The sequence below is a fragment of the Phoenix dactylifera genome, chromosome 7, assembly GCF_009389715.1.
Source record: "Phoenix dactylifera cultivar Barhee BC4 chromosome 7, palm_55x_up_171113_PBpolish2nd_filt_p, whole genome shotgun sequence".
NCBI lineage: Eukaryota > Viridiplantae > Streptophyta > Magnoliopsida > Arecales > Arecaceae > Phoenix > Phoenix dactylifera.
In genome coordinates this window covers 13,519,482-13,536,941 of record NC_052398.1, presented here as the reverse complement: position 1 = coordinate 13,536,941, position 17,460 = coordinate 13,519,482, and the positions used below count along the sequence as shown (strand labels likewise).

Genomic DNA, 17,460 nt, shown 5'->3' with positions numbered 1-17,460 from the left:
ATTATCTCCTGTTTATCTAAAGATGGTGTCAGCTTTGCAGCAAGTCATGCATAGTGGAGTCTTTCAATTAAGTCCCATGGAGCCCCACACACCACCCCTGGGAGGTCAAGTTTTTGCTATTTGTAAAGCTGTCAATCCAGCGCCTGACAGGAGTAAGATAATTTCTCAACAGAAAACAGCAAGATAAATAGTCAAGATAGATAATAATCAGTCGCAATGCAGTGCCTTCAGGAACAATATTGCTGCTAATAATGATATCAAAAGAACCCTCCATTATGTCATGAACACATGCAACAAATTTGCAATAAGCAGTAGAGCCATTGTAAGCATGCTTCCATTAGTTTTAGTTTTGATGGAGAATTTTTATCTTGATCAACTAAATATTAAATTCTACTTGTATAATAGTTCAATGTTAAATGTTGATTAATAGTATAAGATTATTATCTTAATAGAGGATGACTCTGACCATTACAAAGTCCATGACTTTGAGCTGTAGTCATTATTTTTACATTGACAGCCTGTCAAATCGCAAGATATCTTTTTCATAAAACACCCAAATATGTTTTCATCACCTTCCAACTTATATGCAAATATTCCTGTAAGCTCGACAAAAGCTCCATCGACCGCCAAATCTTTGTTCGGATAATACAACTTTCGCCACTTGTGGTAAGAGCTAGGGTTTAATTCCGAACAACACTTCGACCCCATATGTCTAAATCTCTGGTTCTGCAAGCAGTGGCTGGATCTGCCTAAGGGCTTGGCTCCGACTTAGATGGACAGAAAGTGGAATATAGTCCCTTCTAATTTAATAAAAGAAGCTCGAGGCATGAATAATGCTAAATGGCTTACACCTAGAGGCAACAATTTTTTTTTCTTTTAATGAGAACACCCAAAGGCAACATTGACATAGAAGTTTCTGAAAAATAAAATACTTGCATGAAGACACCATTAAGACTGCCGGAATATTGCTTAGTTAATTTGTTCACATGCAACCAAACAACTTGCAGGTAGCTGACAAATACTACAGAGGCCACAGCTCAGGTAAAGCTCAGGTAAGCAATCTTCTCCTTCTCTCTAGTCTATAGCCTTTCCCCTCTCAAAGTCATTGCAGTATCCCCACACTTCTACCAAGTGCTGGCTGGCTGGCTAAATGTCATACCTTAGTCCTGATCAGACTAACTCTATTCATTCTCTTCCATGCACCTCCGTCATTAGCTGAAATTAAAGTTCTCTATTATCATATTATTCTGATCAAAATATTCATGTTTAGATGTAGTTTACTCTAAAATACTAACATGTTCTATTTCAAGATCAAGAAGATAAAGCTGAGCTCTTCAATTAAGGTCTGAAGAAGGAGATTAGCTCGGATTATATTTTTGAAGCCTTCATGGACCTTATGGTCTCACCAATCACTTAAAGTAGATGTTCATGAGCAGCTCAGGTTTGGCTGAAATTGAATAAGGTATGCTCAGTCTTGGCTCAAAATTTATTCAGCTGGGATTCAAGCTCAGCTCAATTATAATTCAAGCCAAGCTTGAGCATGGCCTAGCTCACTCAGACTCTGTTTCTTTGCTTGCACACACCTCTCTGTCACCGGATTATAATTAAAAAATGACAGGCTGCATTAAGAACCATTAGGACAAATTCATCTTTATAGTTTGCTTAATCCTTGGCTTGTTGTCGTCCCTATATGCTAATAAACCACCCCTTTTAGCAACATAGAAGAATAGGACACTAAAAACAGGACAAGGCTATGGTGACGGTAAGCGATCGCATAATATTTGAGCAAGAATACATAGGCTCAACAAGCACATGCCAAACGTTATAAACTAATCAATCATGAGCATCAAAATCCACCATTATCAGTATCTTGTGACCCTTCGACGACATGAGAATAGTAAACCAACTACTAAAGTCCAAGCATTGGAAAAGTGGTTGTTGTGCCTAGTTCTGCAGTTTATTCTCAACAGAGCCTTCCTAGCTGTGGGTCCATTAAATGCTTCATGTTTTTATATGAGAATTTGACCATGAATCCTATTAGATGACTTAAAGACAGAGGCACTGAACATAAATAAAATGATGGTGAGGTTTGATGCTGAACGCGTCGCACCAGATAAGTATTCTCTTAATACCGACAAGAGAAAGGTGATAAAGGTGACAAGAGAAAGGAAAAATTATGGCTGATAAGGTTAGTTTTCTAGATGGAATATATCTTAAAGGCAAAACAATGCTCTTTACCTTTCATCTAAGAAAGATCGAGTGGTTCGTTCTTTCCTTCTTTCTTTTTTCTTGAATATTTCTAAAGCTCCAGATTCTTCAAAGACCACATCAGGGAAGGTATAACATCCTTATCTGACAGCCTTTCTTTTGGATAGAAAGGTCCTTTGAGAACAAGTTGGTAAACAAAAACAAAATAGAGGATAAGTACAACATCTTTCATCTTTATCAGGGTAGTTGATGTTTGATGACTATAAGCTAGCCAGATTAATCAAAACCTTAAAATGAGAAAAACAGAGAAAAGACATGACCATAACCAGTGAAATGGAATACAAAAACCCAAGCCTTCCTTCCATCAGTTAATCCCTTCCAAACTTTATCATTATAAGGTATTGTATTATGTCTCTATCTACAAAAGAATGATTTACCTCTCATCTATAAATGCAGAAGTGGTAAAATAACAGAAACATCAATGAAACCCAAAAAGAATCAAACAGTAATCAATCTTCAATAGTTTACCTAAGTCCTTTGCTCTCTCTCTCTCTCATTTTTCTTTTGTTCTGCATTCTCTGTATGGATGTGATGAATCAAATACAGCTCTTCTCCCAGCTATCATGGAAGAAGGCCAGTGTTGGGGTCACTGAAAACCCTCAACACCCAATCCCTAAGCCCGGCGTCGCGAACCTCGCAGAATCGGCTCGGCCAATCTGGAGGCTCGACGGCCTTCGTCCCCAGTCCGGGAGCCCGGTCCTTGGAACCAACATTCTCCTCATCCTGCCAGTCTGCAACATAGGTCGCCACCCTCCTGTAGAACTTCTCCTTGAACACCTCCCACACTTGATACTTGTAGTGGTTAATCACCATAACTCCCCTGTCCATGTTCACATACCTCATCCCATCTCTCAGATGGAAATGATGAACCACATTGATCAAAGAAGGATTCAGTGCCTCCGGCCGAACAATCGATTTGTGGCGCTCGGGGGTGTTCATCCTGCAAGTGTAGCCCACCATCACACCCTCCGACGGTATCGACTTCCTCCCTGAAGGTCCGAAGCTATGGCAAGCAGTCCGCAGCTCGCCGACCCATGGCTTGCTTGAGTAATTCCGGAGCACATCGTGCAGTCTCGTTTTGCTCGGAAGGTACAAGAATTCATCGACGTCGATGAATCCAACCCATTCGCAGTGACCGCGGGCTCGGAGGGCGCAATGTGCGAAGCCTGCCTCCTGTGTCTTGATCCAGGGCCATGAGTGGCGTGTTATGTTGTAATTTGAAGATGATGCCAGGGAATGGATCACCTGCTCGATGCCATCATCGCTGTTGTTGTCGTAGATGAACCAGCGCTGGACCCCAATCCGGGAGTGGTAAAGGATCCACTCATGGAGGAATCGAGCTTGGTTCCGCACCATGGTGCACACGCACATGGAGTGCTCCTTCTTGCTCCGGTCTCGGGGGGACAAGATGGTCTCGGGGCGAGCAACAGAGGGGAGGGTGAAGCTGCCGCGGCCCTTGGACTTGACGGAGACCAATGGGGGGGCACGGTTGGACTGGCGGCGGCGGTGGCGGAGGAGGACGCTGCCGGGGGTCTTGCAGCGAATTATCTCCTGGGCGGCGGAGAGGACGGCGGAGGTGAGGAGGTACCGGGGCTTGAAGAAATTCCAGCCGAAGATGCACTCGTAGCGGGAGGGGTCGGAAAGGCGGGTGGGGCGGAGGTTGAGGCCTTTGGCGAAGACGATGGTGGAATTGTCGCGGGGATCGAAGACGGCGGCGTAGGCGAGGTGGTCCCAGAGGTGGGGGCGGACTGGGGGGAGGTCGAGGGAGAGGGAGGGGAAGGGGGAAAGAGAGATGGAGAAGCCGCTGGGGGCGAGGGGGCAGCGGACGAGGAGGGGGTCGGGGGAGGAGGAGGAGGAGGAGGAGATAGGGGGGAGGTGGAGGTCGGGGCGCCCGCCGCCGCCGCCGCCGCCGCCTGGGGTGATGGAGAGGGAGGAAGAGTAGTAGAGGCAGAGGAGGTCGGAAATGGGGAGGGAAGGGGGGGATTTGAGGAAGAGGAGGACTTGGTCGGGGAAGGAGATTGCTTCTTGAATCTGGAGGGAAGGGAAGGCGGCGGCGGGGTCTCGCCGGGAGATGGGGAGCTCGCCGGAAACGGCATTCATGGCCGGGGACTGCCACGTGGACATCAGCACCGGGCGGAATGACACTGCCGGATTTCAGAGCAAGATTCACCATTACAAACTTCAAAAAAAAAAAAAATAAAGCAGCCCTCAAAACTCAAGAAAAAAAAGAAGGCAAATGCCAATTTGAGAGTTTGCGAAGAAAACATGGATTTTGAAAGCAAATTGCGAGTGTCTGAACTGCGAAGATTTGAATCAAATTTCAAAATTGGTATCATCCGGAATTCAAATGGCAGGTCATTCAAAAAATTAGAAAAAAAAGAGAACTAGATCTATCTCAAATTTTATTTTTTTTCAAAAAAAAGAGAAAACAACGTAAAGCTACACGGGTTTCAACCAGTTCTCCTTGAAGAACCATTAATTCCTAAATATAATATGCATTTATGGATCTCAAGCCACGAGCTTCTTGCAGAATTATTAAAATTCGAACACAATCTAGAACACTCACCAAAAACAAAAAATCCATTTTTTTTACATTCCTTTCGCTTAAATTTCTCGAATCTCGGGACTAACGTTATATTGGATGGAGCAGGGAGTACCTCCGAAAAGGCGGACCGTGGAGAAGGCGACGGCGGCGAAGAGGGCGAAGCAAAAGAAAACGAAAAGGGCGAACCAGAGGGAGGAGCTGGACGGCGGCGACGGCGCCCGGGGTGAGCCCCTCCACGCTGCCCCTGCTCTTCTCCTCCTGTCCTTCATGGCCTCCTCCCTCCCCCTACTTCCGGCAACTACGGCGGCGGAGCACCAGATCCGACCCTTTCCCCTCCACCCTCCAGCTCATATTCCAAATGCTCAACACCCCAATTCTCTTCCTCTTCCTATTGTGAGTGAGCAAGGGAGAGAGACAGAGTGAGAGAGAGATCGAGGTGCGTCGAGGCTGTTGGATTTGGACTGAGGGAGCAGAGAGAAAGAAAGAGAGAGAGGGAGACGAAGACAGAGTGGTGTCGTCGGGTTTATAATTAAGTGGTGGTTACGACAAGAAGAACGAGAAGAGGGAGTCGGTATGAAATCTATTACGAGATCTAACATGAATATAACTATAAATCTACAGCTTGGTAATTTACCCACGTCTTTGACTAATTTTCCGAAAATGTTACGTCGTGTTTCTCCTACTATTCCACGTAATCGGTCAGCGTTGGCCTTCGCCTTTGCTTTTGGGGTTTGGTACGGAAAAGGCCTCTTTCCTTCTCGGAAATTGCATCCACTTCTTATCGGGAGCACGCGTTTCCCATAGGTTCAGCGTTTTCCCCGTATCATGACAAGGGAAACGGAGTGTTTTTGGATCCAAAAGTCAGAGATTCCTGGCATTCTGTCCGTGTGAAACAAAAGCGCGCAATTGATCAGGAATTCAGGGTAGAATTTATAATGCAGTTTGATCCAGTTGGGATTTTTCTTTTCTGTTTACCATGAAAAAAAAAAAGAAGAGATCCAATCAGCCTATCATAGCAATTCGTATTTTATGATGACTCCTAATGTGCAAAAATCTCATGCCACACATGCAACTGCATGCTGTGCACGTAAACATGTTTAATCATGGACTGCAATACACTGCATGGATGGCCATGATTCGTTGATTGATCCTCCGATACAAGCATAAAATAGAGAGGACCTGAACTCCTTCAATCTCATTATTTGTAGTTATTTTATTTAATTATTTGTTGATCATCGAATCGAATAATGCAACCATAGCGCTAGGGGAAAGGGTTGTATCTTTAGCGCGAAAGAAGGATACGCCTTTTTTTTTGCATAGATCTCAAAACATTTTGAACTCTATTATTTATTTATCTGCATAGATTTTAAAGTAACCTAATAATAAATTTCTAAATATCAATCTTTCTTTTCGTAAAGGATACAACTCCAATTTTTAATACCAACTTGAATGATTGTGAAATCAAGCTCAATACTGTATAGTATTATAATGATATAAATAAATGTAGTTGAAAAGGACCCATGATTAGGACATCTTAACTTAAAGTAGACATCATAATGGATATTTGTCTAACTCTTCTTACTTAATGAAACCATTATATGGTTAATACTTCTTGTATAACATGCTATTTCGCTATTCATGTCTGAATAAAGTTATTTTTTTGAATCCAAATCTCCATGTTATAATCAAAGACAGTATTTCATGAGACAATTAAATAATTTTTTTTTAATAATTACGGTACATTATTTCCTGTTTCAACGGCTAATAACTGCCATCGTTTCCCCGGCCGTTTCACGTTGGGTACCGTCCTTCTCTATTATTTATTTCTTTACCTGGAGTACCGCCGCATTCATGGTTAAAACTTTCTTTATTCACTGCCCACGGGTCCACCGTCCATCGGCGCTGTCCAATGGATGGATGGTCCTGATCAAACCACAAAAACTTGCCCCCATCGAGACAAAATAATAAAAATTCCACCGATCGACGGCGAGGAAGCTTCAGGCCGTGAGCTGTGGGCCGTCGCCAAAGAGTTTTTTATTTTTTTTGGTGAATACAGCCTCCTTTGACTGTTGCCTGACACCTAACGCTGTAGAGATCGTGCCGTTATTCTGCGGGGCCCACCGGCCCAGGCCAGCCTTGCGATGACCGTGTGGCCGGCAACCCGGTGGAACAGTTCACGCGGCCCACGAGCTTCAATTTAAAAGTTTTCTCCTTTTTCTTTTTTGTTTTTTTTATTATTGGTAGCTGCCACCTCACCGACGAAGTGGCCCCCACTGGAAATGGTGCCCGCAGAGCCACCGGGGCCAAGTAAAAAGTGGGTACAGTAAGTACTGTGGTGCAGGATAAATGAAAGAAAAGATTATGAAGATGTTCCTTCAAATTTGAATGGTTTTTACTTAAATGTCCCTTCAAAATGTTCCATCCCCCAATCATCTATTCGCATGCACAAATTTCAAAGAGCTTCATCCTTTGTTATCCATCCGCCTACATAGATCTCAAAGCGCTTTATTTGTGATCCATTTGCCTGCACAGATCTCAAACAACTTCATCCATGATTTATTCTTCTGTATAAATTTCAAAGTGCTCCATCCTTTTTAAGATCCGTTCGTCCATACAAATTTCAAAATACTCCATCTTCTATCATCCATCCACTTGCATATATCTTTAAGCTCCATATCCTATATCATTCATCGGCCTGCATAGATCTTAAAGTGCTCCACCATCTATAATCTACCTACTTGCGCAAATCTCAAAGCGCTCCATTTTCTATCATCCATTCGTCTACATATATCTCAAATCATTTTATTATCTATTATTCATCTATCTACACAAATATCAAAATACTTCATTCTCTATCATTCCTCCGTCTGCACGATTTTCAAAGTGCTCTATCCTTTATCATTCATCTGTCTGCACAAAATCTCAAAGCACTCCATCCTTTATCATCCGCCCATTTGCATGGATTTCATAGCACTCTATTCTCTATTATCCATTCGCATGCACATATCTCAAAACACTCTATCTACTGTCATTTATCTGCCTGCAAAGATCTAAGAGCACTCCATCATTTGTTATTATCTACCTGCACAGATTTCAAAGCACTCCATCCTTTATTATTCATCTATTTGTGTGGATCTTAAAAGGCTCCGTTCTTTATCAACCACCCATATGCACACATCACAAAGCGCGGGAAGGGCAGTTTTAATATTTTATAAAACATTAGTTATCATACGATCATTGTACGATAATATTTTGTAATGGAAGTAGATGGCCAGACCATGTTACAACGAATTTAAAGTTTTGATGGCTAATTAATATTTTTTAAAATATTTGAGATCTAAATGTAGATGGTCCGAGGAATATCTCTATATTTTTCCTCAAATGAAAATGATGAATGGATTGAAATTAGATCGGCCTGGGACTCGGCTGGGAAACGGTCCCCTTCACCAACTAGCAAATCTTGGGTTGGGTTGTGTTTACCCTGCATTTTAATCTATAGCCATGAGCTCTTTGTACCTTAGTTTTCTAGCATAATATTATACTCTTGGAGAACCTTGTAGGTCCAAAATGACCATTTCCATTGTAATCAATTTCGTCGAAGATTTTTCTTAACTATGAGTTATTATTCTCTTTATTATTTTTATTATTTGCGTAATTCTCGTTCTATTAGAAATTGGGAAGTTATCATACTGAGACGAGATCAACCTCACTTAATTTAACCAAACTTCTTGATCAATCTGCTCTATTTGGCATGCCAGCGATCCGATTGGCCATAATTTAGCTTCTCACAAATATATTTTAGTTTAGTTTAGAAATATATATAGATAATTTAGTCTTAACTAAATATTTCTAGTGAAACTTTTTGAAGGATTTTTTTCCCATCTTGGCATCCTATGAACTTCTTCAGTACTCTCAGTTTCCAAAGAAGTTTAGTTTTTCTTGACTATTTTAACTACATGCTGATGCAACAGGCTTTTATTTCTTTTCCACATACCCATCATTCCGAAGGCAAGTAAATCTTATTCTTTATTGATGGCCAAGCTCACAAGGACAAAACATTTTCAAAATCTTGATCTCCAATTTCAAGTTATTCTAAGGCGTTAAATTCCATTAATTTACTTCCAGGGGCATCTTCCATTATTTTACTTCCAATGGTATCTAGGATCTAGAGAGAGAGATCTAGATGAAATGGGAGGAGCAATAGCCAGTGAATTCATACTCAATTTCAAGAAAGCCTGCAACCTGGATGCTAGTGTAATTGATAGAGTGATCTAATTCAAGCCATACAAAGCTCATGAGATGCTTGCTTAATATGCTGGTAATGCTTGCTTACTTAAAGATGCCAACATCAATAAAATTATTAGATACAACTCATACATTTCCAACCACTTTTTAACGATATCATATGGTTTATCATTAATTATTGTCAAAAAATGATAAAAATTACTAACCTGTTATTCCCAAAAAAAAAAAAAAAAACCTTCACAGAAATTATTTTATATCACATTAGTGTTTGATACTAAACAAATAAGAATTTATTTGGTGTAATTCTCCCACATCACCATGAGAGGACTCCATATCTACTTACAGAGTCTGGTTACAAATGATAAGCAAAATCATGTAGCCACAACCATGGATCACGTTGTTATGGCAACTATTTGAATTACAACTTAGTTTTTATCTCTTTATCTCTAGCACACCTGCCTGTTCAAGGATTTATTGCAGGTAGCATGGATTTTCTCATGAAATTATGGCGATTCACTTTGATACAACATGAATGAACATCAGATGCTAAGCATTAGAAATGAATGCAACAGATTCAAAACACCCTCAATTTCCAAGTTTTCCAATATCAATATACTCATAAATTGGACAGGATGTTGGAGAGAGAAGCCCTTGATTTGGAGAGCATAGATTCTATCAGGTGCAAATCATGCAAAAAGAGAGGGGCAAAGTAACATTGTTTTATGTCAGTCTATAGGAAAAAGGAACGAGGTAGAATGGGTTCTTCAAAGCAAACAAATAAATAAATCATTAACACATAAGATAGTGAGCAAAGTTAAAGATTGGACCTCCATCACAACTATGAGATTGGACTTCAAACTCACAAAAATGAGCAGCATAAAGATCAGATCCAGAACAGGAGTACACACCGCACAGTCTCCTACCGAAAAATAGGGAGGTGTGGCTCCAATTCAATAGGGAAGTTCTCCTTCAGGAAGTTCCCAATTGTCTTCTTCCTCTTCATTCTTTTTCATTGGTGCCTCTTGCTCATCTTTGGGGGCATATTTTGGCTGAAAACGTCTACCAATATGCAAGAGAAAAACAATAAGAGGGTGAGATCAGCAATACAAAAAGACTATCACTAAATCTTGTAATAAACCACAAAATTCATTGCAAGTATTTTTTTAAAGTAATTTTATCCTTTTAAATATCCAAGCAACTGCCAGTCAAATGACCTAACAGAATGAATAGATTGTTTACAAAGGCAAGCATATTAATAGAACCTTATTTAAAATCATCTTGGAAGATTGATATGATTCAACTATTTAGCTATAAAATCCAACTATCCATCTGAAAGGAATGGATCAACAAATAACTAAATCCACTTACCTACATGACAGGGAGAAATTCCATGACAACTGCAACTCCCTAAATTCCACCAAATAAAAGAAGAGCCCATAGAAAAATTTTCTTTTTGGAGGCAGAATGAAAAATTTTAAGCATTCATTTTTTAGTTCATCATGGCCATGTCATAATGATAACCTTTTCATTAAAAGAAATTGGACCAAGAAGTGAAATCCATACATCCATCAGAAAGAGATGGCTCACAAAGAACATACTCACAACAGTCAATGAGAATAACCCAAAAAATCTGAAACCCCAAGACCCCCAGAGAAGAAATACATGGCTGGGGAAAATATCGTAAACCAATTTTAAGTTTCTCTCTGGATAGAGATAACAAAAATAGTAAAAGACTCTCTTCGAATGAAGACCAAGAACTCAGATAAACTTCGTTTTAATTGTTAATGAGCAATTTACATGTTTGGTAATAAGATCCACCTGAGGAAGAAAAAAAATCCACCTTCCCACCAGAAAAGAATTGAAGAATAAAGGAACCACTCAAAAATCCCAAAACCACCAACATCCAAAGAAAAATAACAAAGAACTAAGAAAATTATCATCTAAGAATCCTATGTTCAGTCTCTGGAATACTGATAACAGAAGGTGTCAAAATCTCTCTTTGATAAAAAAGAAAGAACTTAAAGAAACCAACTTTAGATTACTTTGGAGCAATTCATATTGATGACCTGTTTAGTAATAGAAATCCACGAAAGCCAAAAGATAATTCCCATGAAAAACCTGAAAATCTTAGGGAAAGTAAAAAGGGAAAACCTAGAAAACCCCACAAATCCTAAAACCTCATGAACATTACAGAAGACCGGATAACCAAGACAAATATAATCACCAAAGTTACCAATTCCTAATTTCAGTCTGGAATTAATACCATGGGCAGTCCATAAATGTTTAGCAATAAAATCCAATTAGACAAAATAATCCACCTAAAGAGACTAAATCCCTTAGCAAAAGAAAAAGGGGGAAAGCCCAGAAATTTCCCAAACCCTAAAACGTCACAAGACATTCATAGCAGAACAGATAACCAAGAACGATATGATAATTTGGAATGATAAATCTACCATAAAATGCAGTAAAGATTTTATTTTGAATGCAGAAGCGTCGAACACAAACAATCTCAGAATCAAATGAAAAAAAAAATCAGAAGAAATGGAGCAAACCTCTTTGGAGCCTCTCGGGCCTTGCGCTTCTTCTCCTCCCGGGTGTTCTCGAACCATCTGCGCCGCTTGCACTCCTGGACGACCCCAGCCTTGATCACCTCTCGCCGGAACCGTCGTAAAAGCACCTCCTCCGGCTCGTCCTCCCCCACCACCAGCTGGACGTTATAGTATCCCCCTTTGGCGAACATCACGTTGGCCCAAGCCAAAGAAGGGAAGCAGCTCCTCAAAACTCCTCCACACCCCGGCGCTGCCTCCGTGCGAGAATGGAGAGCCGGGAGGAATCCACTCTCTTTGTTCCTCGAGAGCCTCCGCCATGGGAGATTGGTAGTAGCAGGAGGAGAGAAAGATGGTTCTTTTTTTGCGGGGAGGGGAAGGGAGGGTAAGAAGGAGAGGAGGTTGCAGAGAGAAGCAGGCATGGCGACGGTGGTCAGGCTAAGAGTTGCAGCATGGCTTCAGCCGCCGCTCTGGTCGTCTTCTTTTCTCTAATTTCGGACATGAGAATTGAGAGAAGACTTTGGGGAGATCCTCCGGGGCAAAATGGGGTGGGGCTGGGGCAGTCTTGATGAAATATACAGTGCTTGGGTGAATCCAACATGTCAAATTTTTAATAATAATATTAAAAAATATAAAATTTTTGTTTAAAAACACTATTAAATTTAAAAACTTAAATTTATGAAACGAGTTAGATTTATTTATATTTTTTATATGGTGTTCTGATTTTTATTATTTTATTGAGCAATTTTTCAAGACCATTTAGCTCTATCAAATAGTGCAAATCAAATCATCCTTAGTAACAATTTGATCTGAGTTCAAGATGAACCTCGTCAAATTGCATTTAGGTTGTTTTTAACTTTTTCATAATTATTTTAAAAATCACTTATTATTTTAGAAAAATTCTAGGAACTTTTAACTAGTAGAGGAGTTAGATCCAGACTTGTGGACCTGAATCTTAGTGGTAGAAATAGAGATGTTGTACCCCACACTTAGAATCCTACTTTCGAAATTGAGATGGACTAGGTTATACTTCATGTAGCCAGATCCAAATCTAGTCAGACATCCAAACAGCACCAAAAATGCTAGTTTGTTGCTTTCTCTCTCTCTCCCAACCTTGCAAAAGTAAGTACTAAAATTCTAGAATATACATTAACCTCAAAATCATAAATATCTAATTTGTAGAAATAAATATAAATATTGTAGAAATAAATAAAAAAATTTGGCCACCCTCGAGTGATGGACTGCATCATAGTAAATAGCAGAAAAGTTTGGAAAAAGTAAATATTAAGTACTTGAAAATAAATACTACCCTGTTGGAAGTACATGCCAACTTTATGAAAATATATACTAAGATGCCCACGATAAATACCAACCCCATATAATATAATTAACGTATAGTCTACGAAATAAACACAAACATTATAAAAGCAAACATAAAAAGATCTGGTTTGGGACGGAGGAGAGGGGGAGAAAGGGAGACGTGTTCTGACGAATGGGCACAGTCATGGACAGCGTGTCACATTCTATCCTATTAAGGCATCAGTGTTGTGATCAATAAAAGAGGAAAAAGATATGAGTGTTATTCTATCCTATTTATGCTTTTTTTCTTCTTTTTTTTTTGATATAACGATGAGGGACTGCTATTAATAGCTGATTTCCAAGCTTCAAGATATGTACCAATCCAATGATGGCGAGGAAGTTATCTATAATTGCATCAGATTCTAAAAACACAATTGCATCAGATTATTTTCTACTTAGTCAAGAAAAATCCCTTCCTGAAATCAACAGGCACAAAGATCTTGGTCTTATTTTTTTACTCCTGCATAGCTACGTCAAAACCAGCTTGCTACTGTACCAAAATAAAAGAAACCAAAAAAAAAAAGCTTGCTTGTTTTTCTTTTTTTAATTTTAACCTTTCTTACGAGAAAAAAATGATTAGAGTCATAAAAATCCAATCTACAAGGTTTAAATATTTTTATGAGCCAAGAATTATATTTTAAAAATTTCTTATCCATGCATCAAGTCGCCCAAAAAACCTCCAACGAAGAACAACTGGGACTACATTTGGATATTCTTTATGCTTGATTGGGTTGGGTTCAACCAACTGGGGTCAAGGCTAGATATCAGCCCACAAGCCCAAAGGCCAATCTTTTAACTTAGTGTTGTGGGGGCCGCGCGAACGCGTACCCCTCTACCACAAATTATGACGTCCACTCTCCCACTTGGGGAGATGGTAGGCCAGGGCTCCCACCAAGTGCAATGTGGGCCCCGGGCCTAGGCCATGAGCCTTATTGTTCACCCATAGACCCCGTCCAGGTAAGTATGGAGCACCCGTTCCCCTGGTTCCCATTTTAAACTCGCTTGCGCCGGCTAGTCCCTTTCTCTATCCGATGTGGGACTAAAAAAGCTACCACCGCTCTCCGCTTGCAAAGGTTAGAATCCGTCCTGGCCGCCAGCCCCGCGGCAGTCGTTAGAAAATGGCGTTACAGAGGGCGTTGTCCTCAGTAGCACCACCAAGATCTGACATGAGATCTAGAGCGGGGAATCACTCTTCGATGATCCAAAACCAACACTCCCATGGAGAGGAGGAGGAAGAAAAAAAAAGTATGTGAGAGAGAATTTCGCTCATGCTTTTATTCAAATTTGTTCTGTTCTGAAACATGAATAATATTAGAAGATTGTCCGGGGTAAAAGAAGATGAAGAAGAAGCAGGATGCCACATCAGCTGTCCCTTGCTTCCATCCATGTTTGTGTGTGGATCAAAAAAAAAAAAAAGGTATGTGAGAGAGAATTTCTCTCATGTTTTATTGAAATTTGTTCTGTGCTGGAACATGAAAAATATTAGAAGATTGTCAAGGGGTAAAAGAAGAAGAAGAAGAAGAAGAAGAAGAAGAGACCAGTTGCTTCAGTGAAATGGTGCCATATGTGTTTTCTTAGGTATAACCAAGTTAACCCGGATGAGATGCCTCAGCTTGGTCCATTCCACTCGCCATATAATTGCAGTTGTCATATAACAAAGATGATTGTCCAAGCATATGGCATTCAATTAGTTTTCATATTGTTCACAAACTGAAGCATAGTATCAAATACACAATTTTCTGTCTCCTTCTTGGCATCTTGTTCTTCTCCATGCCTCTGTTCTGATAACATGCATTCTTGATGTCTCTAAGCCATTTAATTGCACAATTGAAGCTCCGAGCTAATGATGAAATATCGAAGAACATATCTATCATCTTTCTTACAGCATATCTATCATCTTAATCTTCCTGCAGCTAGCAAACATTTGGTGCCGGCTGTAATTTAAGAGGAGATGAAGTCGAGGAATTCAGGATCCCTCGCCACCTTCTCCATCTCCTCTGCTCTCAACCACAACCAAACCTCCATTCCATCCCCATCCTTGGTATCTACTAGTATACAAACATCCTTCATATCACGGATCCCACATCCCAACCACTCTGGCTCTCCCCATCCAAAGTCAGTCTGATACCAAGGCATCCTGCACCAACTACTAAATATCCAAGTCTCGCTCTCCCCCACCACCACTCCATCCATCCCATCCCTCCCCAGCCACTTCTCCTCAGCTTTCCTCCTTACATACTCTTCATCCACCTTTCTCACCCCATTCCTCAGAGCCTCCTCCAAGAGCCCCTGCCCGCCTCCATCATCGCACCCATCTCCTACGGCCAACTTCCCCACCGCGGCCACGCTGATCCACATATTCCCGAAGGATTCATCCGACAAAGGTGGCGATAGCTTCCTGCGCAGGTTCACGGAGTGCTTAGCGACCGGTCGCTTCTTCCCTCGCGCTCGCACGAGGCACCGCAAGACGAGCGCCGACACCGCCTCGACGCGCGTCGGCGCATGCACTCGGTCGTAGCTGCCGCCTCTCAGCCTCGCTATCGCTCTCGAGCTCATCACGAACCTCCTTATAGCTGCAGCAGGTTGCCCGCTCGCGGGCTGTGCTCGCTTCGGTGCTTGGTCGATGAACTGAGGCCGAGGAGGGAACGTGGCCATGGAGTCGAACCGGGGAGCGGGGCGCAAGTCGAGTCCGCGGGCGACGTCGGCCCAGCGGTTGAGGAACATGGCCATGGAGGCGCCGTCGGCGATGAGGTGGGACATGGACAAGCCTAGCGCGAAGCCACGACGTTCGAACCAAGTGAGCTGCACCGCAAGAGGGGATCACCATATCGGAAGTCGCTTGCTCTGATCGGTAGGAGCTCGCTGAATTGGTCGATCGGAGGTTGGAGGAGGACCGAGTCGAGCTCGGCCTCTGCTCGGGCTTGGATGAACTCCACACCCTCATCATTGCACTCGACGTAGAGAGTGTTATCATCCTTGGATTCTTTGATCCTTCCAGCTAATGGATAGAAGCATGTCAAGGTTTTGGAGAGGGATGACTTCAGTTGAGTGAGTGCTTGTGGTGGATTCTTGGAGTAGAAGAGGAGGAGGTGGTTGTAGATTTGAGGTGCTATTTGGTCGAGGAGAGAGAGTTGTAGGGAGTGGAGGTTTTGGGGAGTTGGGGAGGATGGTTTGATGGTTTCTTTGGAGATAACTTGGACCTTCTTCAGCATGGTCGGAGAAATGTTTTGAGGGCTGCGGTCTATGGTGGTGTTTATTTGAGCGGTGGCCAAAGTGTTGCTTTTATCTGAATGGCTGCCGAGGGGGGATTTGCGGAGGAGACGTCTTCCGTTGTTGTTTTTGGACTTGGAATTGTGGTTTCGGGGCACCTGCTTTCACTTTCGTGACTCCTTCACTTGTCAAGATTCTTGTAGACCAAGCAAATGCCGTTCTAATTTCTAAATCAAGCCGCAGCCATGTTTTCATACTTCACCATCCACCATTTTGATCACAATTGGGGCTGCAAATGGAGCTGCAAATGGGTCGAGTGGGTCCAAGTCCATATTGACCCGAATGCAACCTGAATTGGATTTGGGTCTAAAGTTTAGATCCAGGTCTGCCCATTACATGATGGATTTGGGTGGGACCGGATCTAGATACTATCCAACCTAGATCCATAATCCATTAAAGGATCAAGTCTAAATTTCAGCTACCTATCGATCGATCAGGTCGGTTCAAGATCCAAATAGTATGAAATTATAAAATTTATTGGGTCTATAAGTCATGCACAGATTGAATATGGAACGATTATAGGATTTGGACATCCAATAGATCCACATGTCAATAATTTTTATAAGTGCCAATAATTACAACCTATAGGTCTTATTGATTTGATCTTATATGTCCATAATCTTTTCAAACCTTTTCTTTGCTCATCAAAAACTCTCATCAGCTTCGAAAATTGTCCAACTCTCTCTTTTGGGACCATGTTCTCTTAGTCTCTCTCTTGATCTAGGACTTCAACTCCCTGCCAACATTGAAACTCTAATCCCCTTTGTTAAAGAGAACATTCCCAAAACGAAGCAAGTTAATTTATAGGATGCTGGAAATTGAACAACAATAGACTTTACTGAGGCCACACACTGTGGATTCAATTCTCTTTTCTTCCGGATACTTTTGCCACAACTTACAATGAGGAAATCCCTGTCCTAACAAAGGCACTCCAAGAGCTACTTTTCTCTCTCTCAAAAGAAGCCATTTAAAAGCATGGATTAGCTGACAATTAGTAAAGCTCAAGATGCAGAAATGCATGATAGCCTTATCAGCACGTATCATTATGTAATGCTAATATAAATCAAGCATAACAAGCATCAGAATGACATGGATATACTGGACAAATAGGAGTACTCCCCTTCTATATCATAATTAAATGATTGTAAGCATATAGAAAAGAGGTCCAAAGATACAGTACATCTTTCATTCTTCCTTCAAGTTATCATGGATATAGTTGTAGATAGA

General features: G+C 41.3%; 3 protein-coding genes and 1 non-coding gene across 4 annotated transcripts; all 4 read right to left on the bottom strand.

The window, feature by feature from the left end:
• Positions 1-2,502: 2,502 nt before the first annotated feature.
• LOC103713611 (glycosyltransferase family 92 protein Os08g0121900-like) lies at positions 2,503-5,558 on the bottom strand. The gene is made up of 2 exons (XM_017844078.3): positions 4,926-5,558; positions 2,503-4,412 (listed from the first exon to the last, which is right to left on the bottom strand). The coding sequence occupies exons 1-2, from the start codon at positions 5,080-5,082 to the stop codon at positions 2,830-2,832; spliced, it is 1,740 nt and encodes a 579-aa protein (XP_017699567.2). The 5' UTR covers positions 5,083-5,558; the 3' UTR covers positions 2,503-2,829.
• Positions 5,559-9,693: 4,135 nt separating this feature from the next.
• LOC103712519 (30S ribosomal protein S21, chloroplastic-like) lies at positions 9,694-12,167 on the bottom strand. The gene is made up of 2 exons (XM_008799064.4): positions 11,611-12,167; positions 9,694-10,117 (listed from the first exon to the last, which is right to left on the bottom strand). The coding sequence occupies exons 1-2, from the start codon at positions 12,024-12,026 to the stop codon at positions 10,009-10,011; spliced, it is 525 nt and encodes a 174-aa protein (XP_008797286.2). The 5' UTR covers positions 12,027-12,167; the 3' UTR covers positions 9,694-10,008.
• Positions 12,168-13,768: 1,601 nt separating this feature from the next.
• LOC113463177 lies at positions 13,769-13,928 on the bottom strand. Its single transcript, XR_003386933.2, has one exon. It is a non-coding gene; the product is annotated as a U1 spliceosomal RNA (small nuclear RNA).
• A 429-nt stretch (positions 13,929-14,357) lies between these two features.
• On the bottom strand, positions 14,358-16,405 carry LOC103712513 (salutaridinol 7-O-acetyltransferase-like). Its single transcript, XM_008799053.4, is given in 2 exon segments — positions 14,358-15,732; positions 15,735-16,405. Coding segments are annotated over 2 exon segments (1,269 nt in total). The 5' UTR covers positions 16,176-16,405; the 3' UTR covers positions 14,358-14,904.
• Positions 16,406-17,460: the final 1,055 nt, after the last annotated feature.

Bases quoted from the DNA above. Each gene is read 5' to 3' on its own strand.
- LOC103713611 (XM_017844078.3), bottom strand. From the start codon at position 5,082: ATGAAGGACAGGAGGAGAAGAGCAGGGGCAGCGTGGAGGGGCTCACCC. The intron at 4,413-4,925 runs GTACTCCCTGCT...GAAATCCGGCAG, and splicing joins CACGGTCCGCCTTTTCGGAG to TGTCATTCCGCCCGGTGCTG.
- LOC103712519 (XM_008799064.4), bottom strand. From the start codon at position 12,026: ATGCCTGCTTCTCTCTGCAACCTCCTCTCCTTCTTACCCTCCCTTCCC. The intron at 10,118-11,610 runs GTTTGCTCCATT...GCATATTGGTAG, and splicing joins GCCCGAGAGGCTCCAAAGAG to ACGTTTTCAGCCAAAATATG.